At 45.6% G+C, this 23,586-nt stretch overlaps 1 protein-coding gene across 1 annotated transcript in view; it reads left to right on the forward strand.

Moving 5' to 3' along the window:
* The first annotated feature begins 373 nt into the window (after positions 1-373).
* Positions 374-23,586, forward strand: part of LOC311496311 (forkhead box protein O6-like) — a 28,983-nt gene continuing 5,770 nt past the window's right edge. The window contains exon 1 of the mRNA XM_084556121.1: positions 374-2,153. Within this exon, the coding sequence (XP_084412247.1) occupies positions 1,665-2,153 (489 nt within the window). The 5' untranslated portion in view covers positions 374-1,664. The remainder of the gene's footprint in view (positions 2,154-23,586) is intronic.

Here is a 23,586-nt window from a genome sequence, read left to right on the forward strand (position 1 = left end):
ATGCCCAGACACATGAAAAATTAGAGGGAACATTGGTGGTGGGATGGAGGGTTGGAATCACCCACACCACCCTTCATGCAGCAGCAGAATTACTCACCCATGGGATCAATCTGCGAGAGCTGAGTGGCGTTGTGGTTAAGGTGAATGCGATTTGGGGTGATAACATGCAAGTCTTTTCTTTCTCCTCAGTCTGAAGCAGAAATTATTTGTCCACTCTAGCCTCTCAACAGCCCCATTTCACCCTCCCGGATTAAAATCTAGGGTTACCTAATCTCTGTTAATCTGAACTAAATCTGACTAATCGGCATAGAAAATTACACTCACTGAGGTATTGCCCGCAAATAATCAGCGGAGGTGAAACCGCCCGTGTACCGTCAGTTCTCCCCGGAGGGCATTTGAACGCTGGGCACGGGGCAATACGTTACGCACAAAGACAGTAGCCTATTTTTAAAGACAAAGGCCAGTGTCGATATTGTGCAGGAATTCCTCCTCCTGTGGATTTCACATTGTCTTGTTTTATCGCGTCTGGGCACGGAGGTTGGCACAGAAAGCGCCATGTGACGCTCCGCCAGAGAGATCATTATGCAGAGTTTTGATTTAGAATTTGTGTATTGCTTCCTTCATTCGTAACTGAGACAGCGGAGAGGGAGAGGGAGAGAGAGAGAGAGAGAGAGAGGGAGAGGGAGCGAGAAAGAGAGAGAGGGAGAGAGATAGCTCGGGATTTCGCTGTAATCATGTTTGGGGAGTATTGATTTCGTGAGCGCACTCCAATTGGCAGCATCTCTACTATACAGCGCCGGCGCGTCATCCGCGGTTCACATCGACGGAACGAGTTGTAAGCAAATGAGAACATGTGTGGGATCTGAGAGAGTGAGAAAAGGCAAGGGGTGATAGAGAGGAGCAAGAGGGGGTGTGATAAAAGCCAATTTTATCATTCCTGACAAGTGGCTGCGAGATTTGATTGCCGGACTTTTTTTTCCCACCCCTTTATATATTTTTTTCAGACAGGAAATTTATCGATTCGTCACATGCGCACGCCTCTTCATTATAATTGCAGACAGTTGGGTGCTGTTCAGGCTGAATGGACTTGAATGTGCCGCTGCCAGCTTAATCCGTGCAGACTGGAAGATTTAATAATTCACGGTAATCACGCATTAACGCCTCGGTGGATGCTCTCCGCGCAGCCCTGGTGATTTTTGCCCCTCTTTTCCGATTCTTCCCGTTGTCTTGTGGAGGATTTATCGACGGCTGCTTCGCTCCTTATCTGAAATATCATCTGTTGCTGCAACTGGAATGAAAAGCCCCCATGACTGACTCTGACACGCGTTCGAGATTGAGCGTATTAAGGTGATGTAGACTGTCAAATAAGAAGCATTTCAATCGCCATTTGGTTATTTACCCTGGGTAAAATGGACAAAAAATTGTTATTACTTTTATTACTTCTCTTGTCTCTACACGCGAGGCTGTGATTTTGCTTGCATTCATCATGATTCTCCTACTCCGCTGAATTGCCGCTTATCGATTGAGACTGAGCGTAATAGCTGTATTACAAGGCAAATTCCAACGTGAAGTGGTATTGAAGACCGTGGGATACGTGAATCGTGGAGGTGCTTTTCCTCCCTTCCTCTTGTTTTTGATTTATTCCATTATCAACTGAAGGGTAAATGTTGATGATGGAGGACGACGATTTAGACGCTCATCAGGTTGATTCGGATTTCGAGCCGCAAAGCCGGCCTCGCTCGTGCACCTGGCCGCTACCGTGCCCTCAGGATTTCCCCGGCGGACACGAGGTGAGCGGAGGTCTTCCTCTGGCCAATATCAAGGTGGAACCGGAGGACGTCCCGGCTTGCAGAGCGGGGCTCGTGGGCGGAACGCCGGGAGACCTGAAGCATCCAGCCGGCGCCCTGGCACCCACGGGCGCGACGCACCCATGCTTGGCTGGCGCGGCGCTCGATGTGACAGGACCCTTGCGCAAAGCCAAATCTTCGCGGCGGAACGCGTGGGGGAACCAGTCCTACGCGGATCTCATTACCCGCGCCATTGAGAGCACCCCAGAAAAGAGACTCACGCTGTCACAGATATACGACTGGATGGTCCGTTATGTGCCCTATTTCAAGGATAAGGGCGACAGTAATAGCTCTGCTGGCTGGAAGGTAAGAAACAAACACAGGATACATGGTGAGGTTATCGATGTGTTAATTACACTGATGATATTGATTATTATGCACGTTCAATAAACCATTATGATTCTTTCACCCATCCTGCCTTGCACATGTCACCGTGGGATTCCATGTCGGTTACGCATGAATGGTGCCATGCCTTATCTTGTCTTAGTTCATTACTGCCGTCAGTCATTCTAATACATCACTGATGGCACAGTGGAATGGGCTGGAGTGGTGACACTTGCTATGAGTCTAACAAGGCTTTTCTCGTCTCAGCTGCTGAGAGCCTGGGCAGGAGCGTTGGTAGTAGGGCATGAAATCTATTCAGCAGGGGCAGGACCACAGCTAATGATTTAACTCCATATCAGCTGCAGATAAATGTGGCCGATACATAGAGAAGTGTGGGCATGTTGGCACAAACGCCCACTTTTGTCCAGTCTTCTGTTTAAAACATAGCTAAGAATCAACAGACTGACACTTGTAGGAGATCACAGGTCAGCTGTCCGCAATGTTAATATTCCGAGGGGTGTCCGCAACTGACCACAGTCCGCTACCGCTGCCTGTCTGGCTGAGAGCCTAGAGTAACCTCCTGGACATCTGCCCATGTTATCAGCCTCTGCTCCCAGCCTCATCTTGTTTCTATTCATTATAGCCATCTGAGGACAGTGAGAAGGGGCAGAGGGATCAGCAGGGCAGCCATGCTTGTCCTGATCGTGCAACTTAACTGGTTTGAGCCCCGAGAGCAGATGCTAAGTTTGCTTGTGAATTGTCAGTGTACAAGAAAGTAAAGAAGGTAGGGGCTGTATAGTTATTTGTGCGCGCATTGTCAGTCATCAGAGTAATGGACTGATCTGAATATTTAGTTTTTCTAAAGCAAGACCACTGGAAAGGATTCAGATAAGACTCTAAAAGCCATGCCTGTGATGATTGTTGCTAAATATCCAGTATTTGAACAAAATACATAGAAGAAGAACTGAATTTGCCATGCTTCATGCATCCTACTCATCCAGAAATATCTAGATGTGTCGCTGATATCATCATCTACAATCAAAGACCACAGTAATGGCATGCCTTCAAACTTGCATTCAGCTCTAGGAATCAGCCTTTTGTCACAACTTGTTGTATCGGTGTTGCATAACGTAAGCTCTGTCCCAAGTCAGAGTTGAATCTCCTCTTTTGGCCTCTTTCTTAATCACATAGCACCTGACTGCTGCTTTAAGCCTGTCCCATTAAACTGAACTGACTACTGTGAGGTGTGTCTCCAGGTAGGCTTCGTTTCATTCGCTCTGCACTCGCACCAGGAGTCTTCCACCACAGGGCCTCTTTATGTTTAGCGCCAAAGTCCCACTCTGCTATTTATGAAACTGCAAATTAGGGGGCTTGACAGTGGCAGTCTGAGGTCCTGGACTATTTCAGGCCACAGGCGAGACATGGGGCCCATTCCAGGTAATGACGGGGGATTAGGTAAGTCGTTTAAAGCAGGCAGCCGCAATGTCGGTAACAGACCTGACCTGGTTTTGGTCTGAGTGGTAATGTAAACATACACTCAGAAGTCACATGTGAAGCTTACGTACAGGAATCACACAAGCAACAGATGGAAATGCTGTCACTCAGCAGCATACATGTATGTACAGTAAAACACTTGTTTTGGATGAAGCTGCCTGCTCTTGCAATAGACATGTTAGAGCCCTGTGAAATTTCTGTATTCTGTGCACTATATGACAAGAAATTTGACATGCAGATTATTCATTTAAGATAGTTAAGAGATAAAAACCTCTTTTCACCAGCAATTAACAGCAGTATCACAGCTCAGAAGACAACGTTCGACAAATATAAGTCCACATGTTCAGATTCAGCCCGTGAACCCGCAATCCTGCTGCCTCCCCTCTCGCTCGTGCACAAAACAGGTGCACACTCAGATACATATAATTTAATATAATCATATTGGGCAATTATATTTGACAGCAGCATTTCTGAGTTGGAAAACACCACTTGTGTCATCCACTATATTTTCATCCCAATCAACAAAATCATGCACGAGCAAAGCGTTTGATGCAAAACGGTCTCTCTTTTTTTTTTTTTTTTTTTTTCAGTTGTGGTGAATAAAGGGGAAAAACATAAAAGAATTAAGCTGCTGATGAAATAAACTGAAATTAAGTGGTATAACGTTGGAGCGTGAGTGGGAGGTTTGAGGGTGGAGGGGTAGAGGGTTTATGTTAGGGGTTGACCAAAAAGAATTCTAGAGACAGTTTATTGAACCTGGATCATGCATAGCGCTTCTAGAAGAATCTTGAAAAGCAGATTGTGCTGCCGTGACTCCTGGAGAGGATGTGATGATGGGCACCAGACAGCCAGTACACCTAGACAGTACCATTAAGCTCCTATAAATACCTAATGGCTTCTGACTTCTAGGAAGGCTGCAGTATTGTTAGGTCACTGCCTCCTAATCAGCTCCTTACTGGAGGGAGGATACGAAGAATTGTGTTCTTGTGAACCCTGTTACCCTTTCCACTGGGATTCTAGTCGCTGCTGCACTCTGGGTTGATGGTAAATTCACTGGGTATAACTATATAGCTTCTGGTGTTCTGTAACGAAATCCAGAAGCTAAAGTTGGCAGCTGATAATGAACCCAACGTATGAACAGTTATGTTTTACATTTTCATGGATAGTTATATCTGAGTGCGAGCATGCGCAAGTGCACGTGGATGCATTCTGCATTTTGTGCGTGGGAGAAGCACATGTCTGTTGCAACAAAGCGTCAGGGTTGCCAGTGTTGTGTGTGTGTGTCTTTGTGAGGTCTGTTGCGGGGGGGAAGGGCTGTCTTCTTCTATAGGCGTGTGTGTTTGGGCCCTCTGATTGGTCTGACAGCATGTCACTGCGGTGAATGGTACGTAGTCTCGCTCTTGACTTCATAATGCCTCTAATGGTGGGGTAGCACTTGGTGTGGGGATTGCCCTGTAGGCGTCCAATAGTTCATTAACTTCAAGGGGGTTAGATGATGCCATTGTTACACTGGGGTTTGCTTTATTGTACAAGCCAGCATGGGATACAAAAATCCATAATACACCAATACTTTTAGGTATTTACATATTAAAATATGCGTAATATGCATAAGGTATCACCACAACTAAGAAACAGCTATGTTGAATTGTCTCCTTCTGCCATTACTTTCCCTCAAGGTGTTTACAGTGCCAGGGCTTTTTCCGGCACTTAGGGCAGTCAGATGCCAGGGGATTGTGCAGCAGGTCACCAAGGGGACCAGGCAGTCACTCAGACACTTTAATCCAATGTGACTAGACGGTTATTTATAAAGTGTTTTTAGGTAGAGGTCTGTCAAGGGCCAGCAGGGTCACGGGGTTTCCCTTGCTGACATAAATCAGATGCACCAGAATGATGGCTCTCAAAAAAGAGAAAGAAAAGTTGCAGCGACCAAAGACAAAACTGCATGTGGGGAATACAATTAAAGAGTAGAGAAAGAAAGATGTCTCTAGGTATACGCACGATCTTCTGTAAAGGGGCATAACCCTTGTCTCCACAGGCAGCAGTCCTCATAACAAGGCCACATCATATCACTTTATCTAATTGATTTATAGGTAAAGACACAGACAGACTCTCATAATCCTGTCACTATGCAGGGGCTCCGACAGCTGCAGCTGAGAGACACTTGACAAATATGAGGGATATGAATGTCAAATGTACAGAAGCGGAATGTGGTTGACAGAAGCTTAACACGACACGGAGAGACTTGAAACTTCCAACAGTGTGTAGAGCGCCACGATTCTGTCTGTTGTATCTCCGAGTGCGAATATTCCTGTCACTTGATGATGGTTGGGGAGTCTTGGGAGATTGGAAACTATCCTAGACTTCAGCTGATTCATATTTTATCCTCTGTCTTGGCTCAGGGGAGGAGAGTAATTTGAGAGCGCGACAGACATACGCACACATGTGCGCGCTTACACACTCACGAAATGAGAGCATATGATGCGTGCTGGACAGATTTATGGTGTAGGATTATGAACACCTTACATCTCCCCTTGGCTCCTTTTCCCAGAGCCAGGTTGAGTTCAGGCAGTATATTCAGCTTGAACCGGGTGTCTGATGCCAAGAAACCCTTTCTCACTGCCTTTCCCTCTGCAGCCTTCAGGCAGCCGTGGCAGTTCATTTCTCACTGAAAATGATTAATGTACATGCAAATTACCAGAGCATGGGCACGCATTCAAATACGGGAGACAGCAATCAGGAGACGGTAATATGAAAAACAATATCATTTTGCCTTTGATATAACTTTACACTTTATCACTCTATCTGCCAATGTTATCTCCCCCTTTTCTAATCCTCAGCCTTTCTTTTTCTGCTCTGTCTATCTTTCCATGCATTAGGCATTCTATACATTCTTTCTGTCTTAGTGGTTTTAGGCACAAGGGCCAATTGAGGTGAGGAGTCTTTCTCAAGGGAGCTATGGCGTCAGGATTTTGAGCTTTAGCAGTCATCTTGCCAAGTGATCTAGACTGCCTCAAGCAGCATGCCTCCTCTTATCCAAGAGAAATCTCATATCTCGCATTATCTCAGAGATAATAGGATAACAATGCTGGATTTTACCCAGCTCGACTCCTTTCAGCTACCGGGTCGTTTGGAGGATGAGACCGTCAAGTTCCCAATTCGACAGGGTTGAACTAATTTGGATGTTCTCCTCAGCTGTACTGAACTTCAGCTGTTGAAGCATTTCTTACCAAGCCTATTACCCATGGCTTTGCATTTTTTTCCCCCCCCTGCGTTTCTCGTTTGGTGACATTTCTCAGAATATTAAATACTCTGTTCGTCCCCCCCCCCCAGTAGCATAGTGAAGCATAGAGAAATTTCCCATTGCACTATTTAGGGTGATGGTTTCCACTATTCCTTCTGGCACACACATTTGCACAAAACGCACACATCTCTTGTGCCTCAACAAACCACCCATGGAGGAACACTCTGTTCTTGGGTGGGGTGAGACGTTTTTTGGGAGAGGAGGGGGGCTGACCGGGTGTGGAAGTGACTTTCTGCGGTGCCGCTTTTCCGCCTGATTCGCCATGAAACCTGTCTGACTCCCGGCGATTGGCCGGTGTGGAAGGCGTCGCTCTGTTTGGTAGGCGCTCGTGGATTTTTTGGCAAAACCATTCGCAGCTGCAGGGACTGAATGTGGTGTGGGTTTCTTTCCGAGGCTGTGTGAGTTTGATGCCATGGAGACTGGACTTGGGGTTGGGGGGCTTGGAGTGTTAAACTGATGCTGGGTGATTAGAGCACATCTTTTTATTTCAAGCTATGAAGCTGGAGAGGAGGGAAGGGAGCAGAGGGAGTCACGGTAGTGCTGCTGGACACACATACCCATACTTCAGCGCGGTTGAGCAAAAGTCAGTGTTCCTACTCAGTTAGCCTCCAGCCACCTGCTATTGACGCCACCATCCCTTTGTCTTTTCCTATTAATAAAAAATAAATAAATCCATGTATTAATATTCTACTAGTTAAGAGATTTTGCTGAACAACAATAAAGCTAAGACTCAAAATCAAGCATTTTTCATTCATGACCATAAATTCTCTCCAAAATGACTAATGCACACTGAATGACTCATTGTAATGACTGGTCTTTAAATGAAATGCCTCAGTATACTGCTCCCTAATGTAATGTGGTTAAGAAAATGCCAGGTGTAGATGCATAATGCTTGATTCCAAATTACAGGCTGAATGGATAAGATCCACACCTTAAAAGGTTCTTCTGATATGTGAGATGTTTGACATTTCCTTTCAGTCAGTTGCTATGTTTAAGTATTCTTAAAGAAAAAAAGTGTGACGGCTAGTGAATGGAGTTATTTTGTCCTCGAGAAATATTTGTATTACAAATGTGGATATTCAGCTGTGAATAAAATGTGTCAGCCCTCGTGGTACTGGAAATTTTGCTCTCTGTGTGCAGCGGCATGCTTGTTGCTCATCTGTGTCAATGTGCATAATGTGTGATTGTTGCTGCGCGCGCGGATGTTTCTGAGCGCGCTTCTTGCTCGTCTCCCCGTATGAGTGTGCGTCCGTGTCTCTGTGTGCATGTGGGTGTGTTGGGGGGGGTTGATGGGCTCAGTGGGAGCCCAGGTCCCGGGGGAACAGCTCTCGTTAATAATTCAGACGAGGCTCATTATCAAGGCAGCGCAGATTTCTCCCTGATTCCACCTTAATTGCAGGCAGGCTGCTCCACTCAGGCAGGCGGTAGTCACGCTGGGTTGACTCTCTCTGTCTTTTTCTCCACCACTACAGGGCCTGCTCTGCTCCACTCTGTTCTGCTCCGTCTCCAGTACTCACCCCTATCACAGCGAGACAGCCCTTGGCTAGCCTGCTCCGTATTAGCGTGCACCTTAATAGCGCAACATACTATGAAAATGCTATTTTTATGTGTACTTAAAGATGTGCCTCATATATTTCTGATTAGATACAGGCCGTACACTGTACGGGCATTACGATGGAATGTTTGGCGTTGTTGGCCAACAAAGACGCAACCTGAAAGTCGATGTTGCAGGTTGGAGAGTGGAAACAAAATGTCATTCATTTGTCATTTATAAGGCAATAATAATAAAAAAAAGCCAAACATTTTGTTTCGTTGCCAGCTTCTCAAATGTGAAGTTTAGCTGCTTCTGTTAGTATTATATCATTATTAATTAAATAAAACCTGGAAATTAGTTGATTCACCGTAACAATAACCTCAACCAATAAGGGGCCTTGTAGGTTACATACAGATTCAAGTACCATGTGTATAGTGATGGAGCCATCTAAAACATGAGCTATATAATGGCTTATGATGCACAATACACAAAGCCTAATATGGTTTCCTTTCTCTATAGGCTTTGTGAAATACTATAATGGTGGCTTTATCCTTGAACTAGCCTATTGGATATTATCATACTGATGACACTATAGAACGTGTGTTGCCATGATTGATGTCATGCTGCAATAATATTCCTCTTCATGCCCATCTATAAGCTTATGTAATGTATCTTGTCTTCATAATTTACACTGACTGATGGGCTTCCATTCAGTCCATTCACTGAAGCCCCGCAGAGAGAGCAACATAATGGGCTTGATCTTGTCATACATGTAGCTATATGAATATTTCAAATCCAGCCATTGTAACTTGATGGGGGCTTTAGATAAACAACACAGATGCTCCTTCCTCTTTGCTCGCGCCATAAGATGAAGTGCGCTCCAAGCCGTATTTCTCTCCCAACCTCAAAAATGGCTTCCCACAAATCACACTGCCCATATTTCCTAATTCAATTTTTCTCTGCGTCTGATATCTCTTCCTGTATGCAAGGGATTGATGGCTGTGTGCATGTGTGTAAATGTGTGTGCTTACGTGCACGCATATTGCCACGTCTGTCCCTGAGAAAGGGATGATGTACGCCGAGGTAAACGGTGTATTTCACAACGCTCCATCTCCAGACCCTTCCTGGCAGCCATGTGCCGGGTCTCTCGCTTCTCTGTGCCTGTCCATCAAGCCGCTGTCACGAGCCAAAGGATTGTGGGAGGGGAAAGTGGAGCGTGCGAGGGCCGTCGATCAGTTTACCTGAGCTTGGCGGTCCCGGCGAGTGATGGAGGGAGCCGCCTCACAAAGAGAAATGTAGTTAACGCTGACTGATTGGAGCAGGTGGATAGAAAAAAAAAGGAGGGCAGCGGAGAGGAGTAACAAGAGTTATGTTCAGGAAGGATGCTTGTTATGCTAATGGCTGGTGGATATGCTGCGGCCGAACCACGCATCCGCTGTTGATGGATGGAGCTGTGGAGGTCACCTCGGGTGGCGTCTGGTTAGCACCCCTCTGAGCTGCAATGTCAGCTCACCTGAACTGGAAAGTTGAAAGTGACCTTGGACAGAAACCACTTCACATGCGTGGTTCTGCGGGCCTGCCCATTTGTACGTGTAAAACAACTTATGTGCGAGCAAATCTGCGTGGGCGCCAGCATTTGTGTGGGGAGGTTACAGGATTGGGGTGAGGTTGTTGGGTTATGAGGTGACTCTGAGACCAGCTGGGAGCTAGGGAGAAGGCATGTGTGTGTTTTTGTGTGTACGAGGGAAGCTATGGCCTGGCAGGGGGTGAAATTCTTCCCTCCACGTTTGGATTTGTATGTCAGAGGCATGAATCTGGGTCAGGACACTGGGTCCGGTGTTTAGTATGCTGACCGTGTGAGGTCTGAACTCAGACTCTGCTCATAGCCCTGAATGAACCCAGCACGTCTGCCTCGCTCTGTCTCCAGACTGTCTCCTCTACCTTTCTGCCTTCCTCTTGGACCCCTTTTTCGTCTTTCCCCTCTTTCCTCTTCATTTTCTCTCTGCGCCAAAAGCCTTTTTCTATCCCCTTGCCTATGTCTCTGCCTTTTTTTTTTTTTGTACTCCGGGCTTTTTTTTCCCCCCTGCCCTTCTCTTTCGTACTCTCTTTTTCACTGTCAGTCACTCGCGGCCTTCTCTTCTCTCCTCCCTTGTTCTATTTCACACTCTCAGTCCTCCCCACAAAGTACCCTTTTTATCACTCATTTCCCTCTTCCCTCGCTCATTTCTCCTGCTCCTTTCATGTGCTTTTGAAATCCCCTTTTCATCTTTAGCGCTCCCTCTCTCTCGCCTGTTCTCTCCCTCACACACACACACACACACACACACACACACACACACACACACTGGCTCATTCAGTCATTCTTTTATTATCCCAAAACTAAAGTGATAAATGGCTCTCTTTCTTCTCCGTAAATGTCACTCGGGGAATTGTCTCTGCTCATTGATTGACTGGAGTAGAAGGGTGGCCACACATGCATATGTGCCAGTCGTGTGCACGTGCACACAGGGGAAAAAAAAATAAATACAAAGAAAGGAAAAACGTAAGATACAGGGAAATGATCTTTTATAAGAAATACAGATTGGATGAGACTGTCATCGTTAGCATCTTGTCCTCACAGGTTTAACGTTATCTCAGAGGCTGATGCATTATTTGTGCCATTGGTTTATAATGAAACATCAATTCTCAACAGGACTTAGCACTCACAGAAGTGCTCGGACCAATCACAATTAAACAATCAAGCCTTTTCTTTTTTAAAGTGCAGTAGAATATATAAACGTTATCACCAGTTTGATCAGTTGGCTTTAGCTTATCCTCAACATTCAGAAACGGGCCGGTCCAGGTAAAAGGCATCTGAGCCATTGCTCAGTCTGGCCAGTGGGCCAGATGTGTGTATGTGTAAGTAGGGGTAAATGATGCTCAGTCATTTTCTTAATGTCTCATTCACCATGCCTTGGGGGCTGGGGCTTGATAAAGGTCAAGACTACTGGTGGTTACATGTCGTCTTCCCTTATTTCATTCTCTTCACGGTGTGTGTGTGTGTGTGCGTGTGGTGGTGGTGGTGGTGGTGGGGGGGTCCACATCCAGCCAGAGATGACGCTCACCCACGTCTCTTCATTTTCAGAACCAGGATAAAAAGATTTAAGAGGGAGACACTGCAGAGACGGGAGCGTCTGGCTCAGTCGATGAAGGAGGGATGAAAATATTAAATTGATAGAGAGACCGAGATAGAAAGACAAGGAGTTAGAAGTGAGGAAAATGGAGAGGGAGAAAAGAGAGAGCTAGGATAGTAGAGAGTAGATTATAGGGCTTCCAAGCAGGACTGGAAACTAGACTTGGCTGCACTTCAGCTACACTCTGCACACTTCAGCTCAAGTGTGCGTCCATTAGTGCAGTCCCATTGCACTCAGAAAGCCATGCACTCTGAGATGCAATACGCATGCACACATATGCACACACGCATAAGCACGCACACAAGCACGCAAAGTAAATTTCTTATATAGCTACTGTTCATACATGCAAAGCACGCAGACATACAGTACAGATAACTTACTGTAGCTCTGCCCTCACACTCACACACACACTTTTACCCAAAAAGCTACGCTGACCTACTCTTGCTCTGGCTCCTGCTACCACTCTCTCTCTCTCTCTCTCTCTCTCTCTCTCTTACACACACACACACACATTCATGATCTCTTCACTAGCCACCAGATTGCTTCCCGTCAAAATAAATAATTAAATGCGTGCAATAACAGCTTCCGAAAAAAGATCCCTCAATTAGCGCAAAATGGGTAAATGGCGTGGGGTTGGGGCAGTGGGGGAGAGGGGCCGTATTGCGGGAACACACACACACATACGCACAATCTATTACATAAGGCAAATCACGACCCGAGATGTTTTTTTTTACGCAGTTGTGCAATGGTAATTTGCCCCCTTCATTTTAGCAATCATCTTAGTGAAGTCTTTTCTCAAATCCTTACAAGTGATCCATGCCCAAAGACCGGCTGGGGAGGGATCTAGATGAGTGGCAAGGAAGTGCACGGGGGCCATCGGAGGGGGTGGGGCCTGGGTCAAGGATTTTTTGTGTGTGTGTGTGTGTGTGAATGCATGTTTGTGGAGTTTTGTTTGTACACCACCGAGGCAGTGAGTGTCTGGAATCATGATTAGGACTAAAGATTTTAATTGATGCAAGTAGATTTTACATATGTTGACTCTCCTCTTGTATGTATGTGGAAAAATTCCACAATATTTGCAAAATGCTCACAGTCCAATTTCCTTCCAGTCTCTGCCTCCAAACCACCTGAAACTCTTCAGTCTTTTGGCTGAGCTGGCATCGGGCCAGAATGCTTCGCTTAACCTCATGATACTGTTGAGCTGTTGTTATCAGCAGGGCTGTAATGCTGAACTACTCTCGCTACCAACAGCAAGCTCACCAGGGTTTCCCTGGGACAAACATACTACAGAATAGGCCTAATCTGTGTGTGATAAATTCTACGACAGTAAAGCAAACAGATGGATCCCTGAACCTGGAAACCTACTGAGTGAGCAAACTAAGAGGAGAATTAGCTCTTGCGCTAAAGCAGCTAACTTTGTAGAAGCAATTCTGTTTGTTTAAATGTCACACATGTTGATTCTGGTATTCGGCATAGGGCGCTGCAGCACAGGTCGTAACACCTGGAGGAGAAGGAGATCAGAGGGATTGTTCTGTCTAAAGAGAGAAAGTGAAGGAAATAATAGAGGAAAAGGCTGTTGGTGGATTGGTACATGAAGGACATTGAAGTACAGAAGTATTGATGGGTTAATGTACAAATGAATAATCTGATGGATGAAGGAGTGAAGGGCTGCCACGAACAACAGCAGGGGACAGAAAGGAAGACACAGAAGTGAAAAGAGCTTATGTCTCACATGTGTAGAACAGTTGTTTCACCTTGCTGCGGTTAAGAGCAGGTCAAGTAGCAATGATGCTTAGTGCAAGGAGAAGATCGGCTGTGCGGCGCAGAGTGGGTAAAAATGGGAGCAATGGGCTGAGATGGAAAGATGTAAGCGAAGAGGGGAAGTAGGATGGATAAATCTGGAGCTGGGGAAATGAAAAGCTGCAACCCGCCATGCTTAAGTGAGGGCACGACTTGAGAGATATGGGCAGGGACAGAGAGGGTCAATCAGAGATGCAGGTTGAAAGAGGCTAAGATGGGTGGAGGGGAGGAGAGTGACAGAGGGGAGAAAATGACAGCGGAGGGGGCTGAGCTGGGGTCTTTGCGGTGGGGCGATTGCGTGACTGAGAGGAAAGTGCACTGCCGTGTGTGTAATGCTCTCAAGACGGATATTAAGACACACTGCTCGACTCACACAGTCACTGCCCCTCTCTCCCCCTTTCTCCTTTACTCTCCTCCATTCTGCCCCCTCTCTCGCTCCCTCCGTCTCCACTAATGATCCTCGCGTCCTGCCACACTGCAGGGCTGAGTGATGCCCACTGACAGTCGCGCTCAGGCGGAAACGCTGCAGCCCCCATCCAGGAGCGCCGTGGCATACACACACACACAGGACATATAGAGGTGTAGCTCTTCCTCACATACATGTATCGGCTCTCGCAAAAGATGCTGACCGATGTGTATTCGTGCGCGGATGGGACCATCACTTTCTCTGCATACAAACAGAACCCCCTGGTGGTGCTAACAGTACACTTATTGCAAATATGCCTGTCCTCAGAAACCTTTACGTGATGGACAGACACGGGCCATCAAGGTAAACATGAGGCACAGCTAGACAGTTAATGTTGCTACCAGCATCTCTTTTGGCGTGAGGGATTTGATGCATTTCTAAATAAAAGACATGGTGAAAAATATAAAGACAATAGGAACAATTTGAGAGCAGAGTTCAGAATTAAGAACTGCTCATCATAGATACAGAATGGTTGGCACGGAGAAAATAAGCTAAGTAGAATATTGAGGTACAGCGGATTTGTTGTTTGACTGCACTTAAGTTTTGCAATTTAGACGACAGAATTAGACAAACTGTGATAAATGCATTCAAGTATTCCGTTGACAGCTGAGTGAAATTTTGGATCTCTCTTGAGCTCAACCCCATAAAGCACAATGAGCACAGAATATCTTGCTACACTGCTAATTTTCAAGTTAGAATCTGTGCCTGTGGTCCAAATACATGGGGACATCCTAGAAATATAAGCTGCAGAGTTTCACAATATTCAGTAGGTTCTGCATCAAATGTATGACATGCACTGTATTACTTGATGCTCCCTCCAGATTATCTCATTGTCTTCTTCCTCAGCCTCGTTCATTCTCAGTGCGCCTCTGCCTTGATGTGTCCTCCATATATTGATTAATCATTTGTTACATAAAAACTTTACCCACCTACCCTTTGTACAATCCTTTTCCATTCCCATTCTTCTCTGTATGAGGCACCTTACATTTTCCCGCCCCAGTCCCCAGTCCTAACAGCAATGGAGAGGTTAGGATTTAGGTCACAGCTTCTAATTAGATGCAGTGAGTGTATGCATATAGATGCAAGGCTGTGTGTATGTATATGCATTCACACGCTGGGTGCTCTTAATCCGTAGGTGGCCCCTATGGTAATGGAGAGTCCTGGGAAGACGCGTTAACCCGCATTTCTGCTACTCTCCACATGTCATCAAGATGATTCTGACATCAATATTTGAAATAATGATGAAAAGAATATGCAATGATGAGGAGGGAGGGATACTGAAGTAGAAATCATCCCTAGGGTGAAAGAACAGGCCAGATTCGGCCATGAAAGTTGCATGTGAAGCATTAACATTCAACATGCAACAAACTCCAACTGAAAGGGTGCTTTGGCCTCGCCGCCCCATGTTGCAAGCATGTTTAGGTTCAGTTAGGATTCAACCCAGGAGCGGGATGTAACTCTCCCTCCTCTGTGGAGGTGAATGGTATTTAAGGTGAAAGAGCTCACCACCTTGCTCCTTCAAACACTCTGGATCCGTTCCTTCCTTTTTCTGAGTTGTATCCATGTAGGGGGCGAGGAAAAAAACACACCTGCTCCTGCAGTTTTAATGTGCACTCGTGTTTTTTTTGTTTATTTCTGCACGGGTCTGTGCGCTAGCCCTATCAAGAAACTGAGATGTTTGCTAAAAGTGTGCGAGTCAGTTGTATCCCCAGAAATCTATTGTACAGCCTCACAGTTTGGTTTATGGGCTAAGGGCAAGGGTAAACAATCGGTATACACTTGGAGGAGACAAAATGAGAATGAGAGATCATAGAAAATTGTGTGTATGCAGGCGTGTGTGTGTGTGTGTGTGGGAGAAGGGGTAAGGGAGAGAAAGAGTAGCGCGGGGCTAGTCTTAATTAAGTTTTCAGGAGGCTCTTAAAAGGTCATGGCATGCCTCTGCACCCCTTCACCACCACCGCCACTCCCCGCCGAAATTTCACTTTGCCCCCCCTTCTCCTCCCTGCCTCATCTCCCTCCTTCACCTCCCCGTTGCGATCTATCCAGTCATCAGCCCCCCATCTGTGCACATTAGCCATTCATGAACACACTCATTAGGGTGGGAGTTTGAAGCGATTGTGTTCACTAGTCTGCGGCTGGAGCGTGGCGATTAATATTTCAGCGTCTCCCGTCGAGGAGCTGAGAGCAAGTTTGGCCCTCTTAGGCTAGAACAAGAGAGAGCGAAAGAGAGAGAGAGAGAGACAGAGAGAGAGTGAGAGCTTGCCCCCCCCCCCCCCCAGAACCCCCTCCTCCTCCTCTTCCTCCTCCTCCTCCTCCTCCTCTCAGACAGTCTCCGCAACTTCCAATGCGTTGCCCCCCATTTCCCTTTATTGCATATGCACTCATGATTTGGATTCGCATTTTTACCGACACACACTCACACACACACATACACACATACACAAGACCCTAACTCAAACTGACTTAATTGGGATCCTTTTGTTTCAGGAAACGGATAGAGGCGGAGGTTGGGGGTAGTAGGGAGAAGGGGTAAATTCCCCTTTCTCCTCATTCCTCCCAGTTGGACGGTCGTGTCTTTTTCTCACCATCCTTCATTCTGCATCCCTGTGAGTTTTCAATGAACTGGCCCAGCTTGGGTTGAGGGTGATTTTCTTCACCGTACACACAATCCGAGTTCATTCAGACCAAATCAATACCCTCCCTCGTTCATACTGTACACTGGCACTTAAAATATGAGAATTTGAGGCAGCCAGGAGCATCATGGGTTATCAGGATGTCAATATTCGAGGCACTGCTACTGAATACAGAAATCACTCTGACCCTACTAGAGAGCAGTCCTCTCCTTGACTTCACAAGCATCCTGCTTCTGTGGCTATGTCCGCATGACCATGGATCCATTTTGAAACAGATCTTTTTTATCTCTGTGCGGCTTCCTATCTACGATAAAGCAGTGCTTTTGAATCTCAATGGTTGATCATTTTGACAAGCCAAGAAAATCTTTTAAGTACTATATCTTTTCTGCTTTGTTATTGTCACGTCGACCATTTTAGTTAATCCTGATGGTACTCTGTTTTACCTTCTAGCTTTTTAAACGGCAAACGTAGGACACTTGGCAGCAGTCCAGCAAGAGACGTTTCTTTTTAGCTTTTCAGGCCCTTCACTTTTTAGACTTACAACTGCAGGCCTGTGTAAAACATGCCACTGTTGATTGAAACTTGTCACACACAATCACATTTTATTAATGTATCGAACTTCTGGAGAATTTCTTGAGTTCTTTTTTCTATTAAACAGATCATTTCCTTGATGTTATCCTTACAGCTGAGGTCACGTAGGCCAACATAGATAATTTTAACGACACAATTTTTTTCTTCCATTCAAACTGAAGTGAGATTTTTTACACAGTAAGATGAAACATTTCCACTATACAGATACATCTGAAAACTGTGATGGATGGTCAAAAATGCAATGTCATCAAAAGCTTGAAAAGTTTCGTCGCGTTTTTAACAGCTTCCTTAGCAGGTAGCATTTAGACCATCATTCACATTCAAATCACTGTTTTAAAATGGACACAAAACAAGGTATCAGAGAGAGTCAGGGGTGGCTGAGCAGAGTGCTACCGTGCTTATGTATATTTTTTTTTAGTGTCTGTCCATTTATTGGTATTTTAGCATGCATGGCAAACTATTAGAGAACAATATGAAAATACAAAAACAGCATTTTAAAATATCCATGTATTACCACTGGCATGCCATGAGGTAAAATAAAGCCAAATGGGAGGAACTGCGGTATAGCTGCACTGGGTGCAGAAAAGGCATGTGCATATTCTACTATATAACACAGTGGTACATGCACATATATGTACATACACAGCATAAATACCATAAGACTGACTGTTTGCACTCTTATTCTATGGTTTGGAAGATAAAGGCTGTCACTGAAGGTCATGGTTGGTTCATAAGAGACACAGTTACAGAGAGCATTGTTTCCATACAGCCTTTAGGCTTGTGTGATTTTGGTCACTGCTACTCATCTTCTCCCAGCAGGCCCCCACATTCAAGACCCTACTTTTGTGCTTCACCCAGTTCTGCCCTCTCAACCCCTCCCTTGTGCAGTTAAACCCTGCTTTTAATTCTAAGCATGCCATTCTCCATCTTCTTCTCCATATAGGTGTATGAATAAGTGGCGGTGTATGGGCTATGCGTGAGTAAGTGGAAGTCTGCAGGCTGAAGTGTAGAATGTGGGTAGGCATTCACGGCGAGCAGTGGTTGGTGCGCCGCACACTGATGGCTAATGAAGTTCCTCTGTACCTCATAGCCCTATTAAACCGCTGCCCCCTACCTCTACCCACTTCACCCCCCACCTCTTGCCTTGTTCTCCCCGAGGGAGAGAGTTGGCAGGGAGCAAGCTGGCTGCTATGGCAACAACAAAGAACCCTCCCTCTCCCACAGGTCTCCTTAGCAACTGGTAGCTTGGCATTGCGGTAATGAGTGTGCCCGGTGTGCCAGGCTTTGTGTCATGTTGGCATGTGTGTGTAATGTATGTGTGTGAGAGAGTGAGTGAGTTTGTGCACAGGTGTGTGCGGCTGAGCACGAATGTGCGGCTGTTGGGTACAGTTTGCCAACTTAGGTGAGAGTTAAAATGTGTGATGACAAAGAGATATGGAGGCAGTACATGTTGCAGTGTTGGTCCAATTTAAAAAAAAAAAAAAATCTTATTATATTAAAATGTCATCAAAACTGGCACTTGACTTGACATGACTCTACTTGCCTTTTCTCTGTCAGGGTGTGTGCCTGTGTGCCGTCTGAATGTGTGTGCCTGTGGTCAGGATTTGTGCATTATTATTTTCTTCTCAGTGATTGTGGTCATTCTTCTCTATGCTGTGAAATTGAAGCAATTAAAGGGACGATCTGATGAATTTTGCATGCCATGTGCATGGCCGCCTATGAGTTTCCTGCTCTGCTGAAATTAAATTAAACGCTGAGAATGATTTTTATTAAAGTGTGATCAGAGGTGTGCACTGACCTTTAGAATGTAGGAAATGAGATTCTCATTGTTATGAATGAGATTATGTGGAGGCTGAGTGTGAAAAAAGCCTGGGTCTGCATTGATTCCATTGTTGGCTGACAGTTTCTTTGTATATAGCAGAGGGAGGTTTCAATATAATCAAATCCACACAGTGCCTGTTGCCTATTAAATGGACTGATACACAAATATAGACACACAGGCACTCATAAATGCATATTGACTTGCACACACTTGCATGCACGCATATCTTACAGATCTTGTAAAAAGAGCTGTAAAAGCCTCCCCAGAAACGTGTTGGTCTTTAACAAAGGCATGGCAAGCCCAGTGGAAAATGTTAGCTTGCTCCCTAGACTAGGTGTGAAGTGCGAGCAGGCGGCCGTCCCTACAGGTGGCCCAGCCCAAACACCTGTTGTGTGAATCCTCTGTGGGAGGGTGTGAGCTCTGCCCACCTTGCAGGTCCCAGTGGAAAAACCGCACCCGGGCTATACTGTGGCACGTGCTCACCCTTTCTGAGACTCCTCTGTTTTGTGAGTGGGCGTCAGACGTGATGCCCATATTGTGTCCCCTTTGCGGCCACCGGAAACACACCATCTCTGGCATCAGGCGAGCGGATTTTCCGATCCCCTATCCGGGTCTCAGATGCTCTACTAATCTGTCAGCATCTATTTTTACTCACCAAAGCTGCAGCAGCCTTTCTCTGTCCTACACCCGGCCACCCCAATGCCAAACCTTCCCTTGGCGCCAGGGTGGGCACGGCTGATGAGTCGCCAGCCATTGGCTGCAATTAGTGCACAGTCAGGCAGGAATCCCCTACCAACTCCATTACACTCCTCTCCACAGCCACTTCCTGATCTGAGGCTACCAGACACACTACCACACACTTGCTTTCCAGTTTAAGCCTTTTTATAAATGGCACTCCTGCAGTGTTGTAGAATAATGGGGTCGGATACAGAGCACCTTTCACAGTGCTTGAATCACTCTACTGTGCAAACTCTGTCTATTCGAGTACAGTGGCAGTCAAGGGAATGCACATTTGAATTGTACCTGTTCAGATTTGCATTGAGATTAAGTGAAAATTCCTTCCGTTAAAGGATGGCTCTCGGTGAGCCTTTAGCTTCTCCTGTAATGATCCTGCATGAGGGCTTGAAGTTTTTGACATTTTTTCTGTGAAAAAGATGTAGAAATTACAAGTGGTGCCAATCCTCAGAGACCCCACAGTGATACACTAAGATGTATGTGGTTCTTAATCCCAGGTTTATTTCTTCCTCAACAAGGCCTGCAATGTGAATTGCATGCCAATGCCGTCGTGACCACTGCTGTGGAGGCGATGATGGCATGTGGCAGAGAAGTAACTGTTTCTCACCTCCTAATAAAAGAGACTCCTTTTTAATCTTTTCAATTTGATTGCATTCCAAAACAGGCCTGTCTGCCCATCTGTCTCTCTTAAAGAAGCCTCCTAAAGGGATTTTAATCATCTGACTCTGGGCTTCTCAGGCAAATAGCTACATCTCTCTCTCTCTCTCTCTCTCTCTCTCTCACTCTCACACATACTCGCTCACACACATACACACACAAACAATTTCCAATTTTCTTTCTTGTACTCACTGTCATAGTCTCACTTGTCTTTTTTTCTATCCCTGATACACCATATCATCGCAGCTTCATTGTGCCATATCTGTGCAGCCATTAGGCCTTTCAGTCGCTCTTCAAGTCCCCCTCAGACACATAAAATTCCCCCAACCCTGTCCCTATTAATCCACATGGCTCTAAATTCTTTATTTCCCTTCAAAGGGACAACACGAGCCGTGACATCAATCACGGAAAGCGAATATTTAGCTGGCGCTAATTTCCACCAATAGCCTGGAGACAGGCTTAGCTGACAAAACTCATTCCTGCACTGAACAAAACTGCTTGTGTTGAAACCTCCCCTCCCCCTGATCCCTCCTGCCTTCTGCACAGGCAAAAACAGCATCACAATAAACACAGTTAGCGCTTCTGTTACTCCCCCTTGATTTAGGCTTATCAAATGAATGTGCACCATAGAGGGATACCCTTTGACAATACATAATGGCTCCATTCTGCATGAAATGGTTTGGTAATACCAGTCGAGTGTGGCAAACGGCTTTACCCGGTGCCACTACAAGAACAGCTGCTGTGTTCTTAGCTGGGCAAGCGCTCCATACTGCTTCACCCTTGAGGTTGTTTGAATCGGGTGAGTGGTTTCTTTTTGCCGGTTCCCAGACCCCATTCACAGTACTTAGTTTCTCACTAAGTTCTGTTTGAATGAGTGCACCGTTGCCACAAGATGGGTCCTATAAACCATTTGACCTGTTTCCTCATCCTTCTGTGTATGAGCGGGAAAATCCCTGAGTGGATTCTGATGGAGGCCTTTTGGAGGGGGATGGGTGTGTGGGGGCATTTTGAGGGCACTTCTTTGTGCGGCTTGGGGGGGCCCCTTGTGGTACTTCTATATTCCCTCCCTTTACGCTCAGGGTCCTTCTGCTGTACCTTACAGCACAGCTGAACCCATGCCAGTTAGTCAGGTTATCCTAGATTCATAGAGCCCAACATAACAACCCCCATACTACATCTGCCCCCAGTGTCAAGGCCTGACTGACATCTTGGGAGTGGCATCACAGTTGGGCATCCAGCCAATTTGGGCAAGTGGTCACTTAAATCACAAGCCAGTAGCTGTTAGACATTATTGTGTGAGCAGGGGCCATGGTATAATGAGCTCCTATATTGGCATCATAATGCAGGTGTATTGTGTAGTTAGACAGTCCTTGATGCGTGCTAAGCCTCAGCACTGATAGCCATTAAACTTCATTGATTCTCAGCTCTAAATAGGCCTATTTAGTCCCTGAATCAAACTGAGTTTGAAGAGAGGGAGAATAGTAGAGTAATTGATTGGCATTGTAAGATTTCCAAGAACCAGATGAATAGTTCTTAAAGAAGTCATTACAGTAAAATGATATATTTTAAATCCATCCCATCAAAAAATATTGAGCAATAATTTGTTATATTAGATTTGTGCACTTCTTTGTCTCATTGATTTGAACATAATACCTTCCCATAGCCAATGGAAACCCCTCCTAGTGCTTATTCCACCTGTGTGTTGTGGAAAACGTGTCAGCATGTCAGTTTTATTTGTAAAGAGCCTAAGCTTTTAATCTGAGAACAAAGAGTCCTATCCTGTGGCTTGGTATCTATTGTCTAAATATCTAAATCAGCTATCAGGATTTTAGGCCTTAATGAGAGTTGAACCCAAGCTGATTTTTTTCCATGCAACCGAGAAAGCCTCAGTCACCTTAATTGGCTTTGATTGGTCCATAGACTATTACCCTTGACCTCTTTTACTTAATAGCTGAATTAACTCCTCACAGCCTGATTTAGTTTTGTTTTAGACTGATGAGGGTGGATGTTCCTGATAACAAAACAAAAGAGTCACACCACTACTTATGACTCCATCTGTTCTTTCCAGTATTAGGAGACCCGGCAGTAGATCTCTCTGCATAAGCTCAGCCACTGGTTCATTCATTATTTAGAGCCCTCTCCACTAGGCCCATTGTATTAAAGGGGTATGATTTGAATAGGAAGTAGCTTCCTGGACCCAGGCGTATGATGTGTGTGTTCCTCTGTCATTGTATGTTTCTGTGGGCTTCATCCGTCTGCCTCAGCAAGCCAGGGGGCTGAAAGAGAATTTCCATTTTATGAATATTTAATACATAATAAAGTTTTCAATTTTATTCTATTCAACCCGTAGGGGTAAAAATGTGGCAAAGCCAACCTCAAGGACAGAGCACAGAGTAAAGGTAGGTGATTTGATGGAGGCATAAAAATATGGTTACCATCAACTCAGTGCCTCATCATCCACTAAAATACGCACACAAACATTAATAATAGTTTACCACTACATCATATAAGGGTTTTATAGTGTCCCTATTTCCCACATCACAAACTCCCCTCATGCTGTATTACTATAGGATCATAGCATTTCCAGGCTGCCCACTGCGTCTGTGGTGACCTGGTATGGCTCTCTGTGAGACACCCAGCTGGGAGTGCCCCTGAATCAACTTGGGATTAGCCCAGGATTGTCTGGGATTACGCAGGGATGGTGGGGGATTAGCAGTGACTGCCTGCTTCGGGGGCGTGAGGGCCATAGGCTGGCCAAATTGCCCCTGACTCAGAGAACCGGAGGCGGATAGAACCACACCCACAGTGGAACCACCTGCAGTCTAAGCTATTCTTAGATTCTAAAACACATGGAGGCACAAACAAGATGACAGCAAAAAGCATGTGGTGAAAAACCATGTGCCAGCAGCCGTGGTGATGATGATGATGATGATGATGATGTCGCTATGGCTGGCCACCATCTCAAATCTCTCAAATCTCTCTAGCAGGTGGATTCATCAGATAAAGAGGGTTTGGGATGACGACAAATCCGTCCAAGTTCAATGAGGCGGCTCTTTCTACATACGGAGATAAATCGAGATTTGAATCTGACAGGTCACATAGAGTTGCAGCATGAAGTGGTTCAGCTCTCTGAAAGATGCCCCATTTACAACCGGTCATGGCGGAATGGCATGAAAGCTTACATATGTTTTAATTCAGGCATGCACAGA

This window comes from Chelon labrosus (genome assembly GCF_963514085.1).
Source record: "Chelon labrosus genome assembly, chromosome: 12".
Classification (NCBI taxonomy): domain Eukaryota; kingdom Metazoa; phylum Chordata; class Actinopteri; order Mugiliformes; family Mugilidae; genus Chelon; species Chelon labrosus.